Source organism: Peromyscus maniculatus, chromosome 19, assembly GCF_049852395.1.
Source record: "Peromyscus maniculatus bairdii isolate BWxNUB_F1_BW_parent chromosome 19, HU_Pman_BW_mat_3.1, whole genome shotgun sequence".
NCBI lineage: Eukaryota > Metazoa > Chordata > Mammalia > Rodentia > Cricetidae > Peromyscus > Peromyscus maniculatus.
Window position 1 is genome coordinate 29,973,438 of NC_134870.1, and position 27,176 is coordinate 30,000,613.

General features: G+C 43.7%; 1 protein-coding gene and 1 pseudogene across 21 annotated transcripts; both read left to right on the forward strand.

Annotated features, from left to right (window-relative positions):
• On the forward strand, nt 1-27,176 carry Rnf14 (ring finger protein 14). 21 transcript variants are annotated; one of them, XM_076555078.1, is made up of 10 exons: nt 4-108; nt 2,742-2,890; nt 4,689-4,854; nt 5,345-5,506; nt 6,523-6,674; nt 14,271-14,801; nt 16,173-16,401; nt 21,462-21,634; nt 24,270-24,400; nt 25,932-27,176. In XM_076555078.1, exons 4-10 carry the CDS (start codon nt 5,353-5,355, stop codon nt 25,987-25,989), a joined length of 1,428 nt encoding a protein of 475 aa, XP_076411193.1. In that variant the 5' UTR covers nt 4-108; nt 2,742-2,890; nt 4,689-4,854; nt 5,345-5,352; the 3' UTR covers nt 25,990-27,176. The 21 variants fall into 21 exon arrangements, with proteins under 21 accessions (XP_042120408.1, XP_076411195.1, XP_076411200.1 ...); XM_042264472.2 differs by having other exon boundaries at nt 2,742-2,843; XM_076555077.1 differs by having other exon boundaries at nt 6-57; nt 2,742-2,843.
• LOC121824207 (U6 spliceosomal RNA) lies at nt 3,222-3,321 on the forward strand (annotated as a pseudogene).

Sequence of the window (27,176 nt, forward strand, 5' to 3'; positions counted from 1 at the left end):
GCGACTCTTGAGCTCATTCTTGAACCGCTTTGCTCTTTACATCTGAGAGATCTTGAGGTATTTGTCTCATTGGAGGTCCCTCCCCCATCCCTTTGAAGCTTTAAAGGGGTATGTATCTCATTTGGCATCTATTCCAGGGAATTTCAGTTGAATAAGACCTTCAGAATTTTCCATGCTTGGGCTAGAATCCCAGATCTCTAACCTACTTTTTTGGGGGGCGGCCGCGGCGGGGGGGGGGGGGGAGATACAGAATGAGAACATAGGAGCTTATTAGATCATTAGAAGCACATCAGCTTGATGGTTCTCAGGAGTAGAGCAACATTTCTGTGTTCTGTTTAAATGTCAGGAACAATGCTATGTTTGAGATATAATTCACCTGTACTAAAAAGTAACCCTCTAAAAATATACAACTGGTAGTGTCTAATACATCCACCAAGTTGTCAATGGCCACTGCTAATTCTGCATTGTTCACGTCCTCAAAAAATGTCCGTTAATCGTTACACCCCAGACCCTCCGGCTAACCTCTGACTTACTTGCTACCACTTTGCTTTCTATGGACTTTTCAGATAAGTGGGAAAATAGAAAACGTGGCCTCGTATATCTGACTTCTTTCACTTGACTTAATGTTTTCCAGGTTCATTCGTACTGGAGCATGTATCAGCATATTATTTTTAATTGCTGAATAATATTCCATTGATGGATAGACCACATTCTGTTTATTCATTGATGGGGTTTTGATTTTTACTTTTTGCTTCTTATATATAGCTTCTGCTATGAACATTTATGATCAAGTGTTTATGCAAACATAGTTTTTTTTTTAGTTTTCCTAAGTATTATACCTAGGAGTAGAATTGATGAGTATTATTGTAATCCTATATTTAACTTTTCTGAGGACCAGCCAGACTTTCCCAAGGTGGCTGTATTATCTTTCATTCCAATCGTCAGCGTGTGAAAGCTCCCATTTATTTATCTATATTCCCATCAATTCTTTTTATTTGCTTTGGTCCCACTAAGTTTGACAGTGTTTCCTCGGGTAGCCCAAGCTGGCCTAGTACACTCAATCCTCCTGCATTAGTCTCCCCAGGGCTGGGATTAGAGATGTGTACTACCATAGATCTTGGGCTCACAAGAGTTATACATTTTAGGTGAGACATCTTAATTAGACGTATAATTTGAAAATATTTTCTATAGAGTGGGTTGTCTTTTCACTTCCTTACTAGCGTTCATTAAAGCACAAATGTTTCTAATTTTGATACATCCAATTTATCTGTTTCGTGTATATATATGCTGTTGCCTTCTTTGAGTTCTTGAAGATCTCCTCCCCATTATATTTTCGTCCTAGAGTTTTATAGCTTTGCCTCTCACATTTAAATCTTGGGTGCATTTTAGTTAATGTTTGCATTATGCTGTGAGGTAGGAGGCATGTAATTTTAAATGTCAATAACCATGTGGCTTTTGGTAACTTATTGAACCTGAGTTTCAATTTTCTTTGTGAAATGGGACTAGCAAACAGAACCCAAACCATAAGGTTTGGTCAAGGGCGGGGAAACGTACATATGGTTTGAAGCCTGTAACCGCTCAACGCGGTAGTAACTATTGTCATATGCACAGTGAGTTAATGAATTCTTAGATAGGAAGATGGATGTAGCCATTCACCTCAAGGGGCAGATCTGGGATGGATTGTTAAGGGAATCTCTGCCCCTAGGTAGGCCGTCACTTCAGGTTCACCTCTAGGGATTGGTTAAAAACTCGAATTCGCGGGTCAGAACCTGCTTTTGTACCAAATTCGGAGTATTTGGAAGCTTGCGGGCACGGTCGGTGGCGGCGCCTGCAGCGCTGTCCACGGCCTGTTGGGGGCGCCCAGGAGCCAGCGGCGCTCACGGCGGCTGCGCAGAGCCCTCCCCACGCCGGCATCCGCCCCTCTCAGCTGACAGCTCCGGAGCGGAAGAGGCGGTGCTCAGGTGGAGCCGGGTGTCTCCAGGCCTGGCCGCGAGCTTGTCGCGGGGCCCCGGGTGAGGGTGGAGTGCGGAACTTTCGGGCCGGGCTCGGCGGGGCGGCCGGAAGGTACGGCGGGGACGCTCTGGGAGTGCGCGAGGCCGAGCCGGGTGGCCGGACCGGGCCTGCTTTGCGGACACCGGGCTCCCCTGCCCGGGACTGGGGCGGCCGGCTCCGTGGGCGCCAAGAGGACGGGGCGGGGCGGGGCGGATGGGCCCCGCGCCTCCGGCACGCCCCGGGGCCGGCTTCTCTGCTCCGTTGCCAGCGCTGGGCCTGTGGCCCTGCCTTGATTCTGCCCCGGGTTGCTGGGGAGTCACGCAAACAACGTCTGCATGACGATTGGCAGGCGGCGGAGAGAGACCCAGGCTGACCCCAGAGCCGGAGCCTGCAGGGAGTGGCCGGGGAGATGAGTAGGATTTTCCCAAGCTAGGGAAAGCTGGCGGAGGAGGGCTCTGCTGGAGCGGCTTCCGGTTTGCAACAGTAGTATCATTAAACTTTTATCTGTTTGGTGTTGCCAGGGTTTATTCTTGTCCCCGGCTTACAGGTGAAGCAGTTAGGCATCTTATGCCCAGAGATGGTCCAGAAAAGAGCCCAGGCTGTCATCTGTCTAATTTTGATTAATGAAGAGAGTAATACGACTTGTTTCACGTGGTTGTGGAGGCTAGCGTCAGTTAGTGCATTTGAAAGGGCTTAGCGCAGTGCCTGACACCCGGTAAGAACTCACGAATTGTTACTGTTCTTACCAGTGTTACTGTGACAACGGACCCAGCCTCCTGCTTCTAGTGGAATGTGATAAAGTGGTCCTCGGCCTCTGGTCCTCCGTTCCTGCACATTGCATTTCACCCCAGGTATTTTCTGAGTGCTTTAGGGCACTGCTTGGTGCTGAGAACAGTAGGTAGGTGAAAAAGACTTGGGCCTGCCCCTTGAAGAATGAATGCAGGCTAATAGAAGAGGAAGTGCAAGGTCCGATTTGAAAGACGAGAGTGTCTGTTGGGAAACTACTGTGTAGACTTGGGACTTTCGAGGTTGCCCTCAAAGGCTGAGTGGGTGAAATCAGGAGGAAGTGAAAGCTAGCAACCTGAATTAAGGGCCACCTGGGTCTAGCCTTCTGGTTGAGCTGGGGTCAGGTGGAATAGGTCAGAAAGGACTGTGTTATTTGGAGTAAAGATTATCAGGCCAGGCTGCATAATGGAATCATCTGTACTTCTTGGAAAAATTAGAAGTGTGCTCCCTTTGGCAGCGCATGGACTGATTGAAATGATGCAAAGATTAGCATGGCCTCTGTGACAGAATGACATGTAAATTCATGAAGTGTTCTCTAGTTGTGTGTGTGAGCGTGATTGTGGCGATGGGTTATGAAACTAAAAAGGAGGCTGTGAGAGGGGAGATAGAGGTTTTCAGGAAGGGAGGGGGATGATAGAACACGTGTGACCTGGATGCTGAAAGGGGAGGGGACTGCTAAAGGTGGATGGGTAGAGAGGGAGATGAGGAAAAGAGCGGGGAGGAATTTCCACAAAAGCACATTATGTATGAAAATACTGCAATAAAACCGTTTGAAGTCTGATGTCTAAAAAGTTATGTGTGTGTGGGGGTACCCTACAACTGTAGAGTCCTGACTATTGTTCTGGAATATGGCCTGGGTATTGGAATTTTAAGAGGCACTTTCTCCACGAGATTCTGATGTGCAAGCAAAATGGAGAATGTTAATTTCCAACCATGAAATCAGTAAATACCTCTTTCATGTCTGAAAATTCTTTTTTTTTTTTTTTGTTTTTGTTTTTGTTTTTCGAGACAGGGTTTCTCTGTGTAGCTTTGCGCTTTTCCTGGGACTCACTTGGTAGTCCATGCTGGCCTCGAACTCACAGAGATCCACCTGGCTCTGCCTCCCGAGTGCTGGGATTAAAGGCGTGCACCACCACTGCCCGGTGAAAATTCTTTGTTTACAAAGAAACAAAAGGCTTAATCCTATCCTCACCATGTGCTACTTCCTGGTCATTTTGTTGACGATTCAGTAAGGTAATGTGATTGGACCTAGTACTGTAAACAGTTGGTGCTCTATAATCATAAACTGATTATGACACTAACTTATTTGGCAATCACTTCTGAGAATATGGTTTTAAAGTTAGTTTTATGGTAACACCTTTGCATATAATTTTAAGATGTTACTCATGCTCCATAACCTATCTATGGACCACACTTCTCCAAAAATGAACTCCAGTTTAGAGGTCACTCTCCCACTGAGCTATAACCCCAGTCCTGGTAGTCTGGCTCTAAATACTTAGAGTAAATCTTACAAGCTCATGTGTATATTTTGCCTTAAAATGCTATCCCACCCTCATAGTTAACGATGTCACCTGCAAGGCTAATTTATGAGCAGGTGAGAGTAAAAGCCAGAGGGGTGGGAAATGAGGAACAGAAGTAGAAGAGGAAAGGAGAAAGCAAAAAACAAATTTAAGATGATGTTTGTTGGGTGTGGTGTTCCGTCATCTCCTAGAACCACCTCAGCTACAGGGCTGAGGGCAGTCTGATAAGGTGTCTGTCATTACTGGGGAACATACAGTTGCCCTTTGACCACGTCGTGACTCAGTCTGTCCTTGGAGAGTAATAACTGCCTGAGCGTTTGACTTAAGTACAGATGGGGAATTTGAATCTGGAGAGGGTCCTCACACATCTTTCCTGTTTCTTTTTTGCAGATGGCAGAATTTCCATAGTATATTTGAGTCCCACATCTTGGTGTCTTATCCACTTCAGTCTCAGCTCCCTTGGCTAGAAAATTTAATGGGCTTTGCACAAATTCCAAGCCGAACTGAAATCCCGACTGCACTGTTACTATCCTTTTCTTCTGGTTGTTACTAACAGGTACTAAGTGACCTAAAATGGAACATGTCACCGTTTCAGACAGGGCTAAGCTTAAGCAGAGCGTAACAACTGCTGAGGAAAAGCAATATTTTTTGAAAACGGAATTGTTTCAGATAGGGGACGTTTAGGAAAAAAATGAAAAGAAAATGAAGTCATTTAAATGGATGATCAGATTTTTGTAGCATCATCTTTTAGAAGGTGCAAAATACACTCGGGCTTTTGTTTTGTTTGAGACCAGCCTCCATTCCGGTTTCCACAGGTGTAGCGGTGAGAGGGCAGCTGCCAAGCGGCTGTCGTTTCCCTGGGTTAGTCATTAGAAGCACCACGGCCACCTAAGGGAAGAAGATGGCACAGATTGCTAGTTTTGAGCAGCAAAGAGAGGGCTGATAAGTCCTCTGCAGTTGTTTGTGAGGGACTTTTCTCTACCATGAAACTTCCCCCAGTTATGTGCATTTCCTAGCTGATTTGAATGATTGGCTTCAATCCTCAGGAAATTCAATGTCGTCAGAAGACCTGGAAGCCCAGGAGGATGAACTATTGGCCCTGGCGAGTATTTACGATGCAGACGAGTTTAGAAAAGCAGAGTCTGTCCAAGGTGGAGAAACCAGGATCTATCTGGATTTGCCGCAGAATTTCAAGATATTTGTGAGCGGTTAGTTAAGAATATCTTAACACAGATTTTTCTAAATAAAAACTGTTCTTGATTTCTTACTCTATTTTAGTTGTCACTTGTGTATATAGCCATGGGGGTTATTGATAAATATGGGTGGCACAGATTTAATGCATGTTTGCTTTAAAAGGAAATGGGGAGGAGGGTGTAAAACAGTTTGATTCGATCATGCCTTTTTGACCACTGAATTGAGATATCCTACATATTTCATGCAGCTTAGTCTTCTGATCGGTAGTTGATCAGCACAGTCGTTGATAATTAGAAGTAATCAAAGGAAACAGATAATAACGTGCAGCTGTGAGGATTCTTGGCGTACTGTAGAGTGCCACATGGTTGTTTCTGCGTGGTTTCTAGAATTGGTACAACTGCCATGGACAGGTATGGGGCATGCTGCCGCTGCCACCACCACCTTTGGTTGGAGAAAAACCAAACTGTTTTTGATCCATTTGCCGAGAACTTGATGCACATTTTCTCGCAATGTTTCTCCTAGAAGCTGTGATCTCTTAGATGACCCTGTGACTGGGAGTGTTATGTGCCGTGTTATGTCCTCAAGCCTGAGAGTAGTCTGTTGGCACAAACTTCCCCAACTGATTCATGACTAGTTGGCATATGCTGGTTTAGTAAGTCATGGTTCTTTCATAGAAATAAATGTCTTTTTCTCTAGATTGTGTCTTTAATTGTCTACCGTAAACCAACAATGAAAACATTGTGCATTACTTTGTCATTAGAGTGAGGAATTGTACTAGGAAGTGTTTACAAGAATGAGTTGTATGACTTCATACATGACATGGCACCTAAGTAGATTTTTCAAGGGCTTGTAAGGTGTTGTGTTTTGTTTTTGAAGGCAAGACTAGGAAACTAACATTAAGGCATAGAGGTGCTCTGGGGGAGGGTTTTTATCCCCTCTACTAAAGCATTAGGGCTGAGCACTGCTCAGGAGTTTTCGGACACTCCAGTGGTGATCAACTGATCCTTTCTGATTTTTGTTTTTGGTTCAGGCAATTCAAATGAGTGTCTCCAGAATAGTGGCTTTGAATACACCATTTGCTTTCTGCCACCACTTGTGCTGAACTTTGAACTGCCACCAGATTATCCATCCTCCTCCCCACCTTCATTCACACTTAGTGGCAAATGGCTGTCACCAACTCAGGTAGACCCAAAACTTAATTTCTCCTATCCATTTTTAGAAACTTTCAAAATCATCTTTAATTGAAGACTACCTTGGTGATCTTTAATTCAGTGCATAAGGAACAAATGGCTTTGATTTTGTAAATTTTCCCCTAGTGTTCATGAATCTTAATGCTAATGAATTGAAAATGCTTGATGTTTTTAGAAAGACTGGCAGGGCTGAGTTACGACTCAGCTACTGAGTTCTTACCTCACATGTGCAAGGCCCTGGGTTCTAGCCTTAGTACTGGAAAGAGAAAGGAAGAAATGGCAGTACACAGACTTAATTAATCCTTATGAATTGCAACAGCAATGATTTTTAATCAAGTGTATTGTTTCTTCTCCTAGAGATAAGGTTGTCCTCATTTTCATTAGATACTGATACTATTTTCTCAGTTTCTTATTCATTCCTTAAATGAAAGATTTAATTGTAATTATAACAAAATTGAGCTAAGTAACTATAATAAGCAAATTTCCTTAATAAATGTTTCTCCATAAAAATCTGTGTATTAATAATGGATAATTGTCACTTAGTATCACTTAGCTGTAAATGCACACAAATAGAAATGTGTGTAGTTCTTTAGATACTTTCTAAGGCTTGAGACCTTATATTGAAAGCCTGCCTTCTCTGTGTGCTGTTTGTCCTTTTCTAATAACCTCAACTCCTTTTATTAACAGGTAATATTGTATGTATTTATGATGGAGCACATTGTTATATTTCAGTTTGATATTGTGTAGAGCATGTATTGATCGCACCAGGGTAATTAGCATGTCTGCCTCTGTATCATTTATGTCTGGAGCCTTCAAGTGCCTCTCTTTTTTTTTTTTTTTTTTTTTTAAAGATTTATTTATTTATTATGTATACAGTGTTCTGCCTGCATGTATGGCTGCAGGCCAGAAGAGGGCACCAGATCTCATTACAGATGGTTGTGAGCCATCATGTGGTTGCTGGGAATTGAACTCAGGACCTTTGGAAGAGCAATCAGTGCTCTTAACCTTTGAGCCATCTCTCCAGCCCCCTCAAGTGCCTCTCTTTAATGTCAGTGTTTGATTAAGACATAAATATGACTTGAAGCTAGTACAGTGTTCCGAGATGTGATGGATCAATAGCTACTTTTCTAGAAGTTATGAAAATTGATAAGTTGATATTAAGACAAAAGCTGTCAGTTGTTGACCTCAAGGAAATAGCTCATTAGTTTTTCCCTTTAGTCCTATAGTTTTGATATGTTTATTTTTGGAGATAGAGGGGTTTTTTTTTGCTACATAGCCCAGGCTGGGCTAAATCTCATGCATCTTCCTCCCTCAGCCTTCTGAGAGCTGGAAGTATACATGTGCAACAGCCCACCTGGTTGTGTCATATAGTTTTTGTTCCCCCATATAATCTTTTGTTTTTTGTTTTTTTTTTTTTTGGTTTTTTGAGACAGTTTCTCTGTGTAGCTTTGTGCCTTTCCTGGAACTCACTTGGTAGCCCAGGCTGGCCTCGAACTCACAGAGATCCGCCTGGCTCTGCCTCCCGAGTGCTGGGATTAAAGGCGTGTGCCACCACCGCCCGGCTTTTTTTTTTTTTTTTTAATTTTTAATTTTTTAAAGATTTATTTATTTATTATGTATACAGCATGTATGACCAGAAGAGGGCACCAGGTCTCATTACAGATGGTTGAGAGCCACCATGTGGTTGCTGGGAATTGAACTCAGGACCTCTGGAAGAGCAGCCAGTGCTCTTAACCTCTGAGCCATCTCTCCAGTGTCTCCCCCCCCATATAATCTTTTGCATAAAGGTACCTTTACAAGAATTAAGATTATAGCTTAAAAGGGAAGTTAAATTTTAACGGAGATAATGCTTATAGACTGGGAAAGATATTGTGATAATGTGCTAGAGGCAGTAGGTGAGGCAGCGCCTTATCTGTTGAGGCTACCGTGAGTGACGTTTAGATCTCTGAGGGCTGGCAAGTTCTTCAGATATTTAGAGCCTCACATAGTTCCAGAGTTATTGATACGCTGCATGCCTTCATGTGCTTGCACACGCACACGCACACGCACACGCACACGCACAGAAAGGGATAGATTAATTGGATGCATGATGTACTTTCAGGTTCTAGTGTCTACTTAATGCTAGCTTTGGGAGCACTAGAGGGAAGGGTTCGTTACCTTTTGTCTTTAGATAAAATTATAGTAGAATTCTTTATCAAATAAAGTCTCACACAGAGAATTGATGTTTTAATTGGTTGTGTTTCTTGGTTCAATCTTTGTTGCTATACCCCTAACCCATGGCATTGTGAATTTTACCTGCTAATCATGAAATTGACACATGGACCAGTCAGTCACTGAATTGGGGTAGGGAGATAGAATCGGAAGTGGTTCTAATTATGTAGTGTTTTTCTGTACTCCCCCAGTATACATACCTCTCTTTCTTCTCCTCCATTCCCTATTTCACATTTATATGCATGCCTTTTCTGAAATGGGACTAGAGAAGAAGGGAAGAGAATGTGTCTTTACCAGACTCTGCTTACGTGGCATGCAGAACTTCCCCTTTAAATAGTTACCCACTTTGGGGCTAGAGAGGAACATTGCTGCTCTTGCAGAGGACCCCAGTCAATTCCCAGCACCCTCATGGCGGCTCACAACCATCTGTAACTCCAGCTTTATGGGCTCTGATACCTTCTGACCTCAGTGGACACCAGGACATACATACATTCAGGCAAAGCGCTCATACACATAAAGGAATCAAAAACAAAACCCCAAAAAGTAAATATTTGTTGCATTTTACATGTTTTAGCAGGTTTCTTAAAAAGCATGGTTCATATTATAAGCTACAAGCAAATACAAAAAAGCTTTAGCTGTCAGTAAGTATTTAGGTAAGTGCTTATGCAGAATTGTCAGAAGCACTACACAGAGCAAGGAACAGAAAATGGTATTTTTTTCATTGGGATTTAATTTACAAAATTTGCTTGCCATCTGGAAGGCTTGTTTTTAGGTGTTTACCTGAAAAAAAGAAAAGCAGCTTATCATTCCTGAGCTCTGGTTATGAATATTTTACATTTCTGATGGGAAATCGTCTTATACCTGACTTTCTGATGAAACAGACCACTTTTAAATGGAAAGGTCAAAAAAGTTTAACTTTGATGGCTTAGTTTAGAAGTGAGAGCTTTCTTTGTGGCAGCCAAACACGTGCAGGACCTGTAATGAATGCCCAGGGCCAGTGTCATTCTGTTCCCCTCTGTGATCCAGATTTGATGTAGATCCAGATTTCTTAGTTAGAAGAATACTATGAGCCTGTCGGTTGGGGATCTGCTGAGCGCTGGAGTATTTCTTGCCAAGCATGGAGCCCTGGATCCAATCCCCTGACTGAAATGGAAAAAGCTTATTGCAAATAGGAAAAAAAAAAAAAAAAAAAAAAGGACTCAGGTTTAATTATACAAGTTGACATTTCAGCTGACTTGGCTCTTTTATAGGATTAGAAGTTAGAATTAATTTTAAAACTTTGAACGGTATTTTCATTTTAACAATTTTTTTTTTTTTTTTTTTGGTTTTTTCGAGACAGGGTTTCTCTGTGTAGTTTTGCGCCTTTCCTGGAGCTCACTTGGTAGCCCAGGCTGGCCTCGAACTCACAGAGATCCGCCTGGCTCTGCCTCCCGAGTGCTGGGATTAAAGGCGTGCGCCACCAACGCCCGGCTCATTTTAACAATTTTAAAGAATTTTTGAGACAGGGTCTCCCATAGTTTAGGCTGGTCTCCAACTCATTATAAAGTTGAGGATGAACTTGAACTTCTGATCATCTTGCTCTGCCTCCCAAGTGCTGGCCTTATAGATGTGCACTAACATACTTAGTTTATTTAAATTTATTTCAACTTAGTAGACAATATAATTGAATATGTTTATTGTTTATGTTGTATGATATTTTGATATATGTGTACATGTATACTATTTCAGATTGGACAACCAATGTTGTTTTTACAATAATGACAAATGTGTTTATCTCCTCCAACAGTTTACTATTTATTTATAGTGAAAACACCCAAAATCCTTTCATCAGGCTTACCCCTTCCCCCTTCTAGCTCTTGGAAATACATGGTGGCTTTGGTTAGTGTTTTTAGTCAGGGATTTATATAGTCTAGGTTGTCCTCAAACTCTCTGTGTAGCTGAGGCTGGCCTTAAACTCACAATTGCCCCGTTTCTACCTCTCAAGTGTTAGGATTTCAACCCTGTGCTATCACATTATTACCAACGTCTCCCTGCTATGTGCACATGGGACTTCTTGGTCCTGTAACTGTGACTTAATAAGCACTGGTCAATTTCCTACATCCCCCCCTTCCCTGTCCCACCTCTGCTCTCAGATTCTGCAGAATGAACTGTTTTGTGTTTACTTTTGTCTTTTATTTATTTAAAATTTTTTATTTTATGTGTATAAGTGTTTTGCCTGCATGTATGTCTGTGTACTGCATGTATGCAGTGCCCACAGAGACCAGAAGAGAGCATCAGATTCCCTGGAACTGGAGTTACAGATGGTGTGAGCCACCATGTAAGGTTTTGGGAACTGAACCTGGGTCTTCTGGAAGGCAGCTATGCTCACCCACCATCACAAACCTGGGTCTGGAAGAGCAGCCAGTGCTCTTAACTGCTGAGCCATCTCTCTAGTCCCTCTACCCCTTTAAAAAACAAAACAAAACAAAACAAAACAGAAAAATGACAGGATTTCATGTAGTTCAGGGTGACCTCAGCCTCTGCTTAAAGGTGTATCCCACCTTGCCTAGCTGAGGTTTTTTTTTTTTTTTTTTTTCTTTTCTTTTTTTTTTTTTCAAGACAGTATTTCTCTGTGTATCCCTGAATGTCCTAGAACTCACTCTGTAGACCAGACTGGGCCTCGAGCTTATAGATCCTCCTGCTTCTGCCTCCCAAGTGCTGGGATTAAAGGCATGTGCCACCGCCACCCAGCCAACTTTTTGATATTCTGTATCTGAACAAAACCACTCAGTGCTTGTGTTCCTGAGCCTGGCTCATTTCACCTAACACTACGATTGCCAATTTTATCCATGCTATTGCAAAAAAGAGGATTGTATTCCCTTTTATAGATGGACAGTATTTCATTGTTACCCACCCAGCTGTTGATGGATGTTAAAGTTAAGTCATTTCCTTCCTTGGCAATAGTGAATTGCTCTGCGATACAGGAGTGTGTACGATACACATTATCTCATTTTCTGTAGCTATCCCGGATGGTGCGATTGCTGAATCTTGTAGTTGTGGTTTTGATTCTTTTGAGAACCTTTGTACTGTTTCCCACAGAGGAGGCACTAACTTACGTTCTCACCAACAGTACACCAGGAGTTAGTTCCCTTTTTCGACATCCTTGCCAGCACTTGTCTTTGTGGATAGCCATTTGTACTAGAGTGAGGTGATACCTTACTGTGGCTGGGTTTTACATCACCCTGGTCGGTGACCGAGCATTTTTGCATGAGCTTTGCCTGGCCCTTGGATGTCTTCTTTGAGAACTGTCTCTTAGGTCTTGCCCTTGTTTGTATTGAGAGTGGTACTAGGGAGTAATCCCAGGGCCCTGTGCATGCTGTGTATGCATTCTGCCATTGAACAATACCCCAGGTCCTCATCTGCCTACTTAAATATCAGATCGTTTGAACCAGCAGTAGCCTTTGATCCACCTCTTCAGGAGGCTGAGGCTGGAACATCGAAAGTTCAAGAGCTGGCCCTATAAAATGGCTCACTGGGCGGGGCACTTGCCACCAAGCCTGATGACCTGAGTTTGATCCACTACTGCAAATTGTCCTCTGACCTCCACATACAGACCATGGCGTGTGCATATCCATACCTACACATAACTACATACAGAATAAACACGTACATATTGTTTTCAAGACGGTTTCTCTGTGTAGCCCTGGCTGTCCTGGAGCTTGCTTTGTAGACCAGACTCTCTCCTCAAACTCAGAGATCTGCCTGCCTCTGTGAGAGCTCCTGAATGCTGGAATTAAAGGCATGCGCCACCACGCCCAGCCATATATATATATTACGTCAAACCTGGGCAACTTAGCAAGATCCTGTCTCTGAATAAAAAGTAAAAAGAAGGCTAAGAACTCCAGCTCATGACAGAGCGTCTGCCCTGAATTCCAGCCCCAGTACTGCCAAAAGGAGAGAAGAACAGATTGCTTTGGGGATTTGTGCTTTTGGAGTTTGTCACGTATGCTAAGCATCAGCCCTTGTCAGGTGTTATATGCACTGTGACTCTTCTCCCACCTGGTAGGTGGTCTCTGCACTCAGTTTTTCCTCTGCTCTGCAGAAGCTCCTCAGTTTGATTAAAAAAAAAAAAAGCTTCCTCAGTTTTGGGGTGATTTTGTAACTGGTGTGTATGTGTTGGGGGTATGCATTTAGTTTGGCTCTTTTGAGTGTGACTATCCAGTGTCCCAGCTCCATGTGTTGAAGATGCTGTCCTTTCTTGGATGTTTTTGGTTTGTTGTTTTTGTGGACTAGGTAAGCAAGCATTCTACCATTGAGTTGTGTCCCCAGCTCTGAATGATACTTTTTATTTTCATTTATTTTTCTTTTTGTTTCAGCCCATTTACTATTTCATATGTGCCTCACAAATTTCTGTTGAACATATTTATTATAGGAAGTAAGTACAATTAATCCAAAAGAGAAACAGAAAGGGTATGGGAGAAGAGAACACAGGTAATCATTGAATTTTACTAGTCAGAAAGAAGTGCTTTGAGACCCTTGCAGGGCCTGGATTGCTTCTATACACCATCATTTTTTTAAAATTACAATTCTAAATCACCTACAAGGAAGGGTAGGGCTCCCAAAGGGAAATAGTTCCTTCTTTTTTTGTTTTTTGTTTTTTTTTTTTTTGGCTTTTCGAAACAGGGTTTCTCTTTGTAGCCCTGAATGTCCTGGAACTCATTCTGTAGACCAGACTGGCCTTGAACTCACAGAGATCTGCCTACCTCTGCCTTCTGAGTGCTGGGATTAAAGGTGCGCACTACCACCGCCCGGCAGTATCCTTCCTTCTTGAAGTGGATGTTAAGTTCTGGTGTCTAGATGGATAGCACATCTCCAGGTCTTTTGGGGCATGCTGCACAGTTTGGAGAGTTGCACTGTGGGATATCCTGGGTGGACAATGCACTGAGGCAGCCTATCACGCTCTACAAGGAGGGAGATAGAGGTACTCAGTGGTGGTGTGCTAGGATCCCCAGTGCTGGGGTTAAAGATGTGTGCCAGCACCACCCAAGAGAAACAGTTCCTGTTAGAATGACATTCCTTTCTAACACGTGTGACACAGAGTGATGCTAAAAGTCTGTTTCCGGAGCTGGGTAGCAATCTGGTTCTGTACCCTGCAGCATTTTGCATTTCTGTTGTCTTTGTGCTACTTCCTCTAGATTCCGACCTTATGTCTTACTCGGCCACCGTCGATGAATAGTTTAAGAAACGATGCGGTGAGAATGTTGGTACTGTTGTGGTAGTAAGAAAAAGTAGTGTCAGGAAGTTATACTAACATGCCTCAGAGAGCCTTAGGAAGATCGGAAGTTGGTACATCATCATCATCTTTCCAAACTCAGCATCCTCATGTTCTTCCTCCCAGCTTTCTGCTCTCTGCAAGCACCTAGACAACCTGTGGGAAGAACACCGAGGCAGTGTGGTGCTGTTCGCCTGGATGCAGTTTCTTAAGGAGGAGACCCTCACCTACCTGAATATTGTCTCTCCTTTTGAGCTCAAGATGGGGCCTCAGAAAAAAGCCCAGAAAAGGACGACGGCTCAGGCCTCTTCCAGCACAGAGCTAGGTTTTGGAGGAGCTGCTGGAGCCGATGTAGACCAAGAAGAAGTTGTGGATGAGAGAGCTGTGCAGGATGTAGAATCATTGTCAAGTCTGATCCAGGAAATCTTGGACTTCAATCAAGCTCAGCAGATGAAGAGCTTCAATAGCAAATTGTTCCTGTGCAGTATCTGTTTCTGCGAGAAGCTGGGTAGTGAGTGCATGCACTTCTTGGAGTGTAGACATGTGTATTGCAAAGCCTGTCTGAAGGACTACTTTGAAATCCAGATCAAAGATGGCCAAGTTAAATGCCTCAATTGTCCAGAACCAAAGTGCTCTTCGGTGGCTACTCCTGGTCAGGTAACGTCACCCCATCAGTGCCACATGGCCTCCTAGTCCTCTCTACAAAGGGAAACCTCTCGGGGACTTTTCTTTTGTTTCCTTTTGAGACAGGATCTTCCTGTATAGCCCAGACTGGACTCAAACTCATGATCCTCCTGCCTTGACTTCCCATATGCTGGGATTGTAGGTGTATCTACCACACTTGCCACAGAAATGCTAATTAATGTATTTATTTTGCAGTGTTGAGGATCAATCCCAGCCCTAACACATGCTAGGCAAGCCCTCTCCCAATAAGCCACACCCCCATACTCACAAACTTTCTTGATAGTACTCAAGGTATAGGCTAAGTCCTTGGGTGCAGTCCATAAGACGCTTCCTTGTATCCATTAAGAATGCTATAAAATGGGTATAGTGCCCAGTGCTGGGTATAATCCCGTACTCTAGAGGTAGAGGCAGGAGGATCAGGTATTCAATGTCATCCTTAACTGTGTAGCAAGTTCAAGGCTTATTTGGGATGCATGAGATCTATCTCAAAAATCAAAACCAGGGCCAGTTAGATGGCTCATTAGGTAAAAGAACTTGCCACAAAACCTGATGACCTGAGTTTGACCTCTAGGACATCACATGGTAGGAGGAGAGAACCAACTTCCTCAGGTTGTCTTTTAACATGCACAGACATATGTGGGCACATGCACACACATATACACATGTACAAGCAGATTTCTGTTCTATCTCTTAATTTTTAAATTTTATTTCACATGCATTGGTATTTTGCTTGCGCGTATGTCTATATAAGGGTGTCAGATCCCCTAGAATTGGAGTTACAAACAGCTGTGATCTGCCATGTGGGTGCTGAGATTTGAACCTCTGGAAGACCAGCCATTGCTCTTAATCGCTGAGCCATCTCTCCAGCCCCTGTTTTGTTTTTCAAAACAAGGTTTCTCTCTGTAGTCTTGGCTGTCCTGGAACTCTTTCTCTAGATCAGATTGGCCTTGAACTCAGATCTGCCTGCCTCTGACTCCCAGGTGCTAGGACTGAAAGCCTGTACCACCATGCCAGCCTTAGTTTTGACCAGTGTGTGGACCCATGCAACCACAGCCTCAGTCAGGATATAGACTGTTAGAGCAGGACATGGGAGGCTGAGGCAGGTGGATTACTGAAAATTCAAAGCCAGTAGACTATATAGGAAAGCCTGTCTCAACCATGCCCCACCCCTTGCTCAAAAAATGAAAAGGGTATAAACTCTTGCCAAACCTGCTTTGATTCTGCACTGGGAATAGGGGTTTGATTTTTACACCTATCCATTTTATATCAGCAGCCTAGGTCCTTCTCAGAATCAGAATTAATTAGGAAATGGTCAAACCTAAGATGCTCTGTGTTTCCTCTCAGGTCAAAGAGCTGGTGGAAGCTGACTTATTTGCCCGTTACGACCGCCTCCTTCTCCAGTCTACCTTGGATCTAATGGCAGATGTGGTCTACTGCCCCCGTCCATGCTGCCAGCTGCCTGTGATGCAGGAGCCTGGCGGCACCATGGCTATCTGCTCCAGCTGCAATTTCGCCTTCTGTACCTTGTGCAGACTGACCTATCACGGGGTCTCTCCATGTAAGGTAACTGCAGGTATGTTGTGACGGTGCGCCCAACCCCCACCAGTAGACCTTCTTCACCAAGGCCTGTGGCTTCCCTTCACACGTTGAGTCCTCACTCCTGTCGGGTTTGTGTTTGTCTCCAAGTCACAGAGCTACCTGGAGTAGAGCTGCACGCCAGTTATGACCAAGTTTTGCTCCAGCGTCCCCCGAGCCCGATGGCAGGCAGATGTGGCGTGCTGATACATCTTGCCGAGTGCTGGATGAAATACTCATTTAGCGCTTACTTTATCTAGTGGGGACAACAAAGCACAGAGAGTAAGGAGTGGTAAGTGCTGAGGAGGAAAAAGAAAGTGAGGGCAGGTTAGGAAGTGTTCTGAGGGAAGAGGAGTTAGGCTTGTATTAGGAAACCCGGGTGGCTTCACTGGAAGCCAGCAGAACCATGCAGAACCACGAGGAAGGCTTTCTGGGGAAAGGACCAGCATGTGGAATCTGCCAGTGCGTGTGGAGTAACACAGGTCCTGGATGGCAGCTGCAGGCATCCAGACTGCCGCCCTTGCTCTTGGGCACCTGTGTCTGCTCGGTCCTCAGATGCCCCCCCCCCCAAGCCACCTGGGTTGGAGTGAATGTAGGAGGTGAAACATGCTTGCCCGTTGTCATGTGGGTAGGGTCTGGGGAATCGGGCCCTTTTTGTCAAGTGGACTGGTCGTTGGTGTCCTGGGTCTTCTCAGATTAATGAAGGTGAAAATGGCGAGAACCAATGAAAGCACCATGCAGAGTTGCTGTTAGGTTGTAGTTTGAGTCTGTGATAAGGTAGATACAGATACTCAAAGAGTTACAAACTTACAGCAGTTTCAGAGTGACTCAAATCTAATAACAAGTTTTAAGTCTTTAGTTGTTGTTAATCTTTCTAGAAAGTCCTTCTGTTGTATTTTGCAAAAGTATTGTTTCCCAACAGGAGGACTGATCTTTCATCCTGGGTAATGTGAGAAACAGTGGGCTAATGTGCAGGAAATGCAGAGTGGTAGCTGCTGATGCTGTTAGAGTCACTGAGTGGTAATGCCAGCAGGCTGCCTGTATGGACAAGAAAATGTCTTCGGGGAGAGAGCCAGCGGTTCCAGCTGATGCAGGGCAGAGTCTGGTAGCCTGAAGTGTTATGGTGGTTTATACCTCAGGTTCTGCTGAAGTACAGTGTTGGTCTTTACTTCTCTAATCCTGGTGGTGAGGAAGGGCAATGGTTCACAAATTTGGAGAGATTCAAGTAGGCTTGGGGGTTCAGCAGAATTGGGAATCCATTCGTGTGTGTGTGTGTGTGGGGGGGGGGGGTTCAGCAGAATTGGGAATCCATGCGTGTGTGTGTGGGGGGGGGGGGTTCAGCAGAATTGGGAATCCATGCGTGTGTGTGTGTGTGTGTGTGTGTGTGTGTGTGTGTGTGTGTGTGCACACGCACACACATCCATGAAATAGAAGTTAGAGAATATTGAGCAATAAATTTCTGTCTTCGAGATGTTTAAAAACACAAAAATGGTTTGAATTATTAGAGAGATGAGAAAGATGACTATTATATCAAAATACAGTGGTGGTGCACAATAACTTAAGAATTTACAGGTTGAAAAGAGAAAGAGTATATGATGTAGCATGAATCTTAACATTTCTTATTAATAAAATCAAACCCGAGGCCAGTTATTGGGGTCAATGCTGGAAGATCAGAGAGATAGAACAAGCCACAGCTATCTCACCTTGCCAATTCCTCAGCTGGTTGTTTCCTCAGACTGGAAGCTTCTGTGTCCTCATCCTAATGGCTCTCAGCTGAACTGCTGCTTAAAAGCCTGAAGCTTAACCAGCCAAATGCTTAACCAGCCAAATGCTGCTAGTTCCTGGTCCTCACGTCTTATATATCTTTCTGCTTTCTACCACCACTCTCTGGGATTAAAGGCTGGCTTTCTGGGATTAAAGGCGTGTCACCATGCTTGGCTTTTTCCAATGTGGCCTTGAACTCACAGAGATCCAGAGGGATTTCTATCTCTGGAATGCTAGGATTAAAGGCTATCACTGCCTAACTAGTGGCTTTTCTGTTCTCTGACCCCAGATAAGTTTATTAAGGTACACGATATTTTGGGGAACACAATATTACCACAATATATAGTCTACCTCAGAAGGTGTCTGTTGCTTAAAAGGAGCAGACTCTAGGTAATATGAGGGAAGCAGGCGAATACAGTCACAAGAGCGGGGCTGGGGAGGCAGCTCAGTGGTGAGAGTTCTTGCTTTGCCAACACAGAACCTGAGACGGAGTCCAGCACTCATGTAGCACTCTGGCATGGCCACACATGTCTGAAACCCCATCTTTGCCTAAGTGGCAGGCTCCTTAAAAGAGTGTCTTAAAAGAGTGAGGCAGAGAGTAATATGGGAAGATGCCGGATGTCTTCTTTTGGCCTTCACATTCATGTGCACAGGTACACACATCTGCACTCTCCGTGCACACGCAACACACATATCCCCCAAATAAAAATAAATGAAATAACTAGAACTTTTATGAGAGGTCTTCAGTTGTATTGAAAAATTAAGGGAATACAATTGTGAACAGAAGCTTTTGTCTGTCGCTGGAACCTTTGGAAATGGATGCCCAATCCATTTAAGTGGTAAAGCAGTAGTATAAGCCAGCTGAAGAATGTTGTGCCCAAAGTTCGGATCCCCCGAGGACCTCCAAGAGATGAAATCTGATGCAAAACAAAGTCTTTAATGCAGTTAACTTGGGTCTCTTAGTCCAACTGACCCAGCACCAGAGCAGGAGAGAGACCTGGAGCACAGGGCCAGGGTTTTTATAGTGGCTCTGCAGACAAAGGGGCGGGCTGCGGGAATTCCAAGACCGCTCAGTACAGACCTGGGATTGGCTCAAGCCCTGGTTTGGAATACCTGGACTGAGCTGATTGGCTCTCTTGGGTCTAGGGAATTGCAACATTGTAGCTTCAGCACCTGGAGTTGTCTGTCCACCTCTGATTGGAGGTGTTCATGGCTCCTGATAGGCCCTTTCCTATGGGGCGAGGTGTTCATGGCTTCTGATTGGCCCTTCCCTGGGGTGTTAGCTAGGGCAAAAGGTCAGAGGCAGTCGCTGCCTTTGATTGGGCCTTCCCTCTAGGGTGAAGAGTTCATGGCTCGCTCTCTGTAGCTAGGACAAAAGGTCAGAGGCTGTCAGGAGGTCAGGAGTCGGGAGCTTCCTGCTCAGGCCTTTTTGCTATGCCTACAATTCTGCTGAGATCTGGCTCTCAAAGAATATTGGAGGAAAATGGGGAAAGAACTTTTTTAAAATTTATTTTTATTTGTATGTGTGGGTACGTACATATAAGTGCAGTGCCTATGGAGGCCAGAAGAGGGCATTAGATTCCCCCGGAGCTGGCATTTCAGGTTTGAGCCTCAAGATGATGTTGGTACTAGAAACAAAACCCAGGTCCTCTGGAAGAGCAGCAAATATTAACTGCTGAGCCTTCTCTCCAGCCTCAAGGAAGAACTGCTTTAAAAATCACAGTAATTACTATTTTTGGCGGTGGCAAGCACACTCATACCTTGGTGAGAAGACAACTTGTGGAAGTTGGTTCTTCCACCGTGTCGACCTGGGTATTGAGCTCTGGTCATCAGGCTTGGCGGCCAGCTTCTTTACCCATTGAGTCATCTCAGCCACCCCAGGAAGAGCTTTTAGCACGTGCAACAAAGTGAATTTTAGTCACCATTTTTGTTTGTCAAATTATCAACTTGTAGTTTTATGATGCTTGACGTTTACATAGTGTAGAATCAGTGTCTACTACTTACAGATTTGGGTATGGCATGGTATTGGGCAGACTAACCTCAGGGCCTTGGCAAACACTGCCCCTGAACTCCATGAGCTCGTTGTTCTTTTCGACAAGACAGTTTCATTGAATGTTGCCAGCTACATAAACAAGCCAGTATTGAGAAATGCAAGTCAAAGGAAACCCTGCCCCCTTAGCGAGTCCGACTCTCCGTGGGCGGAGCCGGCCTGCCCCTCAGCCAGTCTGACTCTCCGTGGGCGGAGCCCACCTGCCCCTCAGCCAGTCTGACTCTCCGTGGGCGGAGCCCGCCTGCCCCTCAGCCAGTCTGACTCTCCGTGGGCGGAGCCCACCTGCCCCTCAGCCAGTCCGACTCTCCGTGGGCGGAGCCTAGCGTTTGCATGCATAACCTTTACCTGCTTGTCTGTAAGTATACTGTGAATATTTGGATTGAATAGTAGCCATGCCAGTTAAAAGTCGGTTTGTGTGTGTTGTTTTTTTCAGCATGTTGAAAGCTTTATCTGATATACAGATCTAAACTACAGAAGATTATTCACATTTTCACTCACAATACATTTACAGTTTTAATTGACATGTCATACACAATATGGATTTCATTTTCAAATTTTTATGCATGTATATGTTTTGGTCATAGTTACTCCATTGTCCCTTTTTGTGCCCCCCTAAGTGTTTTATATTTAATTTTTTTTCTAATTTTTTTATTTTATATTTTATTTATAATTTGTGTTGTAACAAAAGTTAATAAAAATAAGCTCATTTTGAACTATCAGCAATAGATTTATGTCAGACTACTTAATAGATGAGGAAAGCAAAATTAAGAAACAATGAATTAAAAATAAGGCTTACAGATACATGCACAAAATATTTAAAAACTGTATGTTCTTAATAAATCTTATCTATAAGCATGAGATTATATAAAACATTGAATAAATCAATGCAATGAATATTTTTTTGTAGTCTGATTGTTCTTTATTTTATATCTAGAATCCACTTATGAGTGAGTACATACCATGACTGTCTTTCTGGATATTTAAATATTTTGGATGGGTTTTTTTTTTTTTTATGTTTTTTGTTGTTGTTGTTTCAAGACAGGGTCATTATGTAGTGCTGGCTGACCTGAAACTCTCTATGTAGACCAGGCTGGCCTTCCAAGTTCACACAATGAGATCTGCCTGCCTCTGCCTCCTAAGTGCTGGAGCTAAAACTGTGTAATGCTATGTCCATTATGGCCATTTTTAGTATTTTTAGTTAACATTGCAAAGTAACAAAGTTAATTTTCTATTGTACTTTCTAGAGAAATTAATAGACTTACGAAATGAATACCTACAAGCAGATGAAACTACTAAAAGGTTCTTGGAACAGAGGTATGGCAAGAGGGTGATTCAGAAGGCCCTGGAAGAGATGGAAAGTAAAGACTGGCTGGAAAAGAACTCCAAGAGCTGCCCCTGCTGTGGGACGCCCATACAGGTGACTGCCGTAGGACGGACTTAGAGCACAGTTACCCTCAGAAGCCCACTGGTTAATTATAATAGTTATTCTTGGTTTTAAATAAATAATAAGAAGCACTGTTACCGTGCAAGAAAGGTCACAAGCCACGACAAAACCCAGTATCAGCGCTTTATTAGGAGGAGGGGAGGGGACAGAAGAGAGCGTGGCCGGCCCGGGAAGAGACACATGCAGGGAGAGAGAGTGGTGGGGAGGGAAGAGCAGAAAGAGAGGGGAGGATTCTGTGTCCAGTTTTTTTAGGATTCCCCTGCATATGCGCAGGTGGGCTTACAGAGCTATGGCACGCATGCGCTGATTGTGTGACCACGCTGCATGCATTACATAGACATGCAGCACATTGATGATGTATGATGTAAGACCCCTTGCTTAGCTACTGAACTGTGCATGTGCAGTCATACAGCTGGAGTGGCAGAATCCTAACAGTTAGGTTATGGAGAAAACACATTGGGGTACCTACCCAGCCTTCTTACTTGGAAAGTCAAATCTCACTAGTAAATATTGTTACTGACTTTAAGTACACATAGGCTTCTCTATTCAGTGTTTTTATAGAAAGACAATTTATCTCACATAAATTGTGTCCACCTCAAAATTGAATAGATGTTGCTCCATTCTACTTTCTTTTGCTAATAACAATACCAAGGCTAGGTAGGTTATAGAGCTCATTGGATTATGTTCTGGTTCTGTCCTGAGACAGTGCAGAGCATCTCATAGTGTGTAGTGTCTCCATTGGTAGTGCTATCCCATAGAAAGCCACCAATGTCCAGTGATGGGGCTCCAGCCCGATGACCTTCGCTCCCCCTCATCTTCTCCCAAGGGCCCTACTTCTAAATACAATAAATACAATATTCAGGTTAAGTTCCCACTTTTTTTTTCCTTCTTTTGGTTTTTCAAGACAAGGTTTCTTTGTGTAGCCTTGACTGTCCTAGAACTTGCTGTAGATCAGGCTGCCCTCGAACTCACAGATCTGCCTGCCTCTGTCTCTGGGATTAAAGGTGTGAGCCACCACCACTTGGCTAGATCCCATCTTTTTAATATCCCACAGTGGGGATTAAATTCCCAACACGGGTTTTGAAAGGGACAGTAGCAGGTTAGAACAAGACCGCACTAGAGCTCCAGTCAACTCTTAATCCGTGTAGTTTTTTTTTTTTTTTTTTTTTTTGTTTTTTTGTTTTTTTGTTTTTCGAGACAGGGTTTCTCTGTGCAGCTTTGCGCCTTTCCTGGAACTCACTTGGTAGCCCAGGCTGGCCGCGAACTCACAGAGATCCGCCTGCCTCTGCCTCCCGAGTGCTGGGATTAAAGGCGTGCGCCACCACCGCCCGGCCCGTGTAGTTTTTAAGGTTGTTTTTATTCTGTGTGTATGGCTGTTTGCCTGCATGTCTGTCTGTCTGTGCACCATGTGCATGCCTGGTGCCTGCGGAGGCCAGAAGGTGGCTTTGGATCCCCAGAACTGGAGTTACAGGTGGTTGTGAGCCACCATGTGGGTGATGAGAATTAAACCTGGATCCCCTAGAATAGTAGCCTGTGCTCTTAACAAAGGAGCCATCTCTCCAGCCTCAGTCTTAGCTCTGTTTTTAAAGAGCGTTATCTGGGGCTGAGGATATACCTCAGTTGGTAGAGTACTGGTCTAGAATGCATGAAGTCCTGGGTTCAGTCCCCAGTACAACAAACTAGACTTGGAAGTGCATACCAGCAGTCCTTGAATTTAGGAGGTGGGGGCAGGAAAATCAGAAGTTCAAGGTCACCCAGAGCTACAAAGCAAGTTCAAGGCCAACATAGATACATGAGACTCAGTCTCAGAAAAAAAAAAAATCATAACTGACTTTTCAGAACTATTTATCCTTCAAAATAGCAAATGTATTTAACAAATATGTGCTGAAGAAATGGAGACATTTTCCCCATTAATCTGAGCCAAATAGACAAATCTGTTTCTTCTCACCAAAATCTTAGTGGATTTTAAAATGAAAATGTAGTCTTCCATTTGATTTTGTTTTTTCCAGTCCTCTACATCATGACTGAAACTGATAATTCCCTAGTTACATCATTAAGGAAAGTGGTATCATAGTTGACCACTTCTGCCATGCCTGAGCCCTATGATAGAAATAAGATATGATTCCACTTATTAATTGTGATTTGTATAGAAAGTTAAAATTTAATCCAGTCTGGTTGCTCAGTCTGTAATCCCAGCCATTTGGGAAACTGAAGCAGGAGGATTGCCAGGGCCAGGGTGAACAACTTAAACCCTGTCTGAAAATAAAAAGTAAAAAGGGATAGGGATATCACTTAATGGTAGAGTGGATGCCTAGCATGTAAAAGAACCTAGATTCTGTGTCTAGTACTGAGACTAAAGTAACATTTTAATCTCTATCTAGTTACGTGTTCTCTCATTCGTGTTTGTATTTATGAGAGGAGATTGTGCTAAGTATCTAGTAGGCGTACCTGCTCAGTGCTTCATATTCACTTTCAGCGCAGGCTTGTGTAGATGGCTGTCGCTGTGTGTGGTGCCTGGGAAAGGACAAAAGACTAGGAGTGTTGTGTGTTGTGTAGCTCATGCCTCCTCTTGGGCCTCACCACCTTGCTTCCTGTCTCCTCCCACCAGAAGCTGGACGGCTGTAACAAGATGACCTGTACGGGCTGTATGCAGTACTTCTGCTGGATCTGCATGGGTTCTCTCTCCAGAGCCAACCCTTACAAACACTTCACTGATCCCGAGTCCCCATGCTTTAACAGGTGTGTGCACGCCGGGGTCCCTGGATTAGCGGTGCATGCATGGTAGGCCTGAGAGGGTGCCACGGCTTTCAGAGTTGGAGCTGAAAGTGCAGTGTGTCTGGTTTGTTACGTGAGTGCTGAGATCCAAACTCTGGTCCTCATGGTTATACAGCAGGCGTTCTCAACCATCTTTCTCGTTAGTCCATCTGCAACATGTTTTGATAACATTATGCAGGCTAGTTTATTTTCTAAATACCAGCTTTTTTTCCCCTGAAGTAGCTAGACTTGGAAACTCTTTTCCTACACGTGATTTTTAAATCTTCTTGAAAATGGGTTTATGATCAGATTATACGCCTCTTGAAAAAAAAATTATTTTTCACATTTTTTTGTTTGTTTTTCAAGACAGGGTTTCTCTGTGTAGACCTGGCTGTTCTGGAACTCACTTTGTAGACCAGGCTGGCCTCAAACTCACAGAGATCCGCCTGCCTCTGCCTCCCAAGCCCTGGGATTAAAGGTGTGCACTGCCACCACCTGGCAGTAGTAACGGTTTTGACAAGGATGTGATATGATGTACTGCATGTGGTACCCCAGTGGGAGGACCATGGTCAGGCTGTTCCCCTGTTAGTGTGCTATCATTTAATGCGTGCAAAGCTGTGTTTTCCCTTTTGTTATTAGATAAGGAGATTCTTGACACAGTGTGGATTATTGTTCAACAGTTCTCTGAGGTTATCAGTGTTCTTCTCCATTGGTTTCTGTAGAGAACCTACACTCATCAGTGTTAGAAAAGTCTAAGAGAAACTGAAGGACTTAATCCTGCTGTGAACTGTTTCAAGCTAGTGCTGGAAATGGCACCGGCTTTAGAGACTATAAGGGAAAGAAGCCAAAGGCCCCTACACAGCATGCCACCAAGGAGGATGCCAGAGCATGGGAAGATAGCACCTGCCTGCTTGTTTACTGGAAGAGTTCAGTTTCTTCCAGACTGCATGACTCCCCACTCTCGACTTATTTCGCATACCGTATACATCACCAGTTTTTGGTGATGCCTATTCCCCATAGTTTACACATAGAGTGAAAAGAGGGATCAGGTACAGCTTAGTGGCAGCTTCCTGGCATGCAAGAGGCTGTAGATTCAGTGACCAGTACTGTTTTGGTTTGTTTTTTCTTTTCTTTTTTTTTTTTTTTTTTTTTTGACTTTTTGTTCCTGTTTTTTGTTTTGTTTTCAAATGGGGAACTTTCTATATATCCCTGGCTGTCCTGGAACTCCCTAAGTAGACCAGGCTGGCCTTGAACTCATAGAGATCCTCCTGCCTCTGCCTTCCAAGTACTGGGATTAACGACAAGCACCACCATGCCCAGCTGGCCAGCACTGTTCTTACAAACATATTGCAGCTTGTTTAGAAAGACCTAGATTTCAGCCCTCCTTAAAGAAATGATTAAAGAGGAAAACTTATGCAGAGATGTTGTCAGAAGAGTAGAGTGTTTTGACAGAAAGAAAGAGATTATGCTCAGTTTTGTGCAGCTGCATAAGCATGTACCTGTTTTATGCTTTCAGACTGTTCCACGACGTGGATGTTAACGGGGACGTTTGGGAAGATGAAATTGAAGACTAGTTCATTCCTCTGCTCAACATACAGAAATGGAATGTTTGCCCCAATCTTCTGTCAAGTACACAAAGAAACCTTGCGAGATATTTAGGGTGCCATATATTCACTCTTCCTGTGGAGAAGGAAGGACAGGGTTGATATTTTTCTTTGGTACTACTGATTAAGGCACACACATTTTTTTTCCATGTAACATAATTCTGATAAAATTATATGCCAAAGGTTCAGAAATGCAAACTATAGTAGATTAAATATTATAATATGCCCAAACTGTGGATAGTTATAAAGTGAATATTTATTTTCTTCCCCAAGCTTTAGGTTAGGGAGAGGGTCAAGAGTTAAACTTTGAGACTGTGTCCAGGAAGGCTGACATTGAGAGCCTGATCTGGCTACACACTGCTTGCTCTTCCCTGAGTTCTCTGTGGAGGGCCTTCCACTCTGTGACCGACCAGATGTCCCAGTGTCCTTCTGACGCTCCACTTTCCAAATAGAAATTGACAATAAATTTTAAAAGACTTTAGTCCCACAAGCCCCGTGGGTCACTTGATGTTTATGAATGGCGTGTTGAATCCACCGGTGTAGAACCAAATGCAGAATGAGTGAATCTGGCTCGGGGGCCCCCCTCCTGCTCACCTGGGGAGGAAATTCAGAGTCAGAGCTGTCTGTCATTTTGTTCTCCACTTCCTCCCTCTGCTCTCCTGCCTTCTGTGGGCAAGGGCCGCTGGTGTCAATTGCAACAGTGTGTGTTTTCATCTCCTCTGCTGGAATAGGAAAGAGCCCAGCTTATTCCTCAGATGAATGTTCTCTGGACCTGTGGACAGACAGCACCATGGTTCTGGCCCCAACCTTCTGAACATTCAGGTCTTCTCTAACCACCTATAGGAATCGGGCTTCCTACACTCCCGGCTTAGACAGCCGAGTTTGGGATGATAATTGTAGCTTGATAGCTGGATTCCTATTTTTGGGTTTTATTGGCTTTTTGGAAAACTGTCTTCCTCATGATTCTGTAAGTGGCTTAGCAGCCACTGGGTGGATGTTTTGAAAAGGACAGTAATTGACTTGCATCTTGTGAACATGTGTTTTCTACTTTGACACTGAAAATTAAGGAATTGCTTAACTGTCAGCACAGACTGCTTCTGGATTGTCAGTGAGGATGCTTAATCTTAAAAATAAAAATAAAAATAATTTAAAATTCA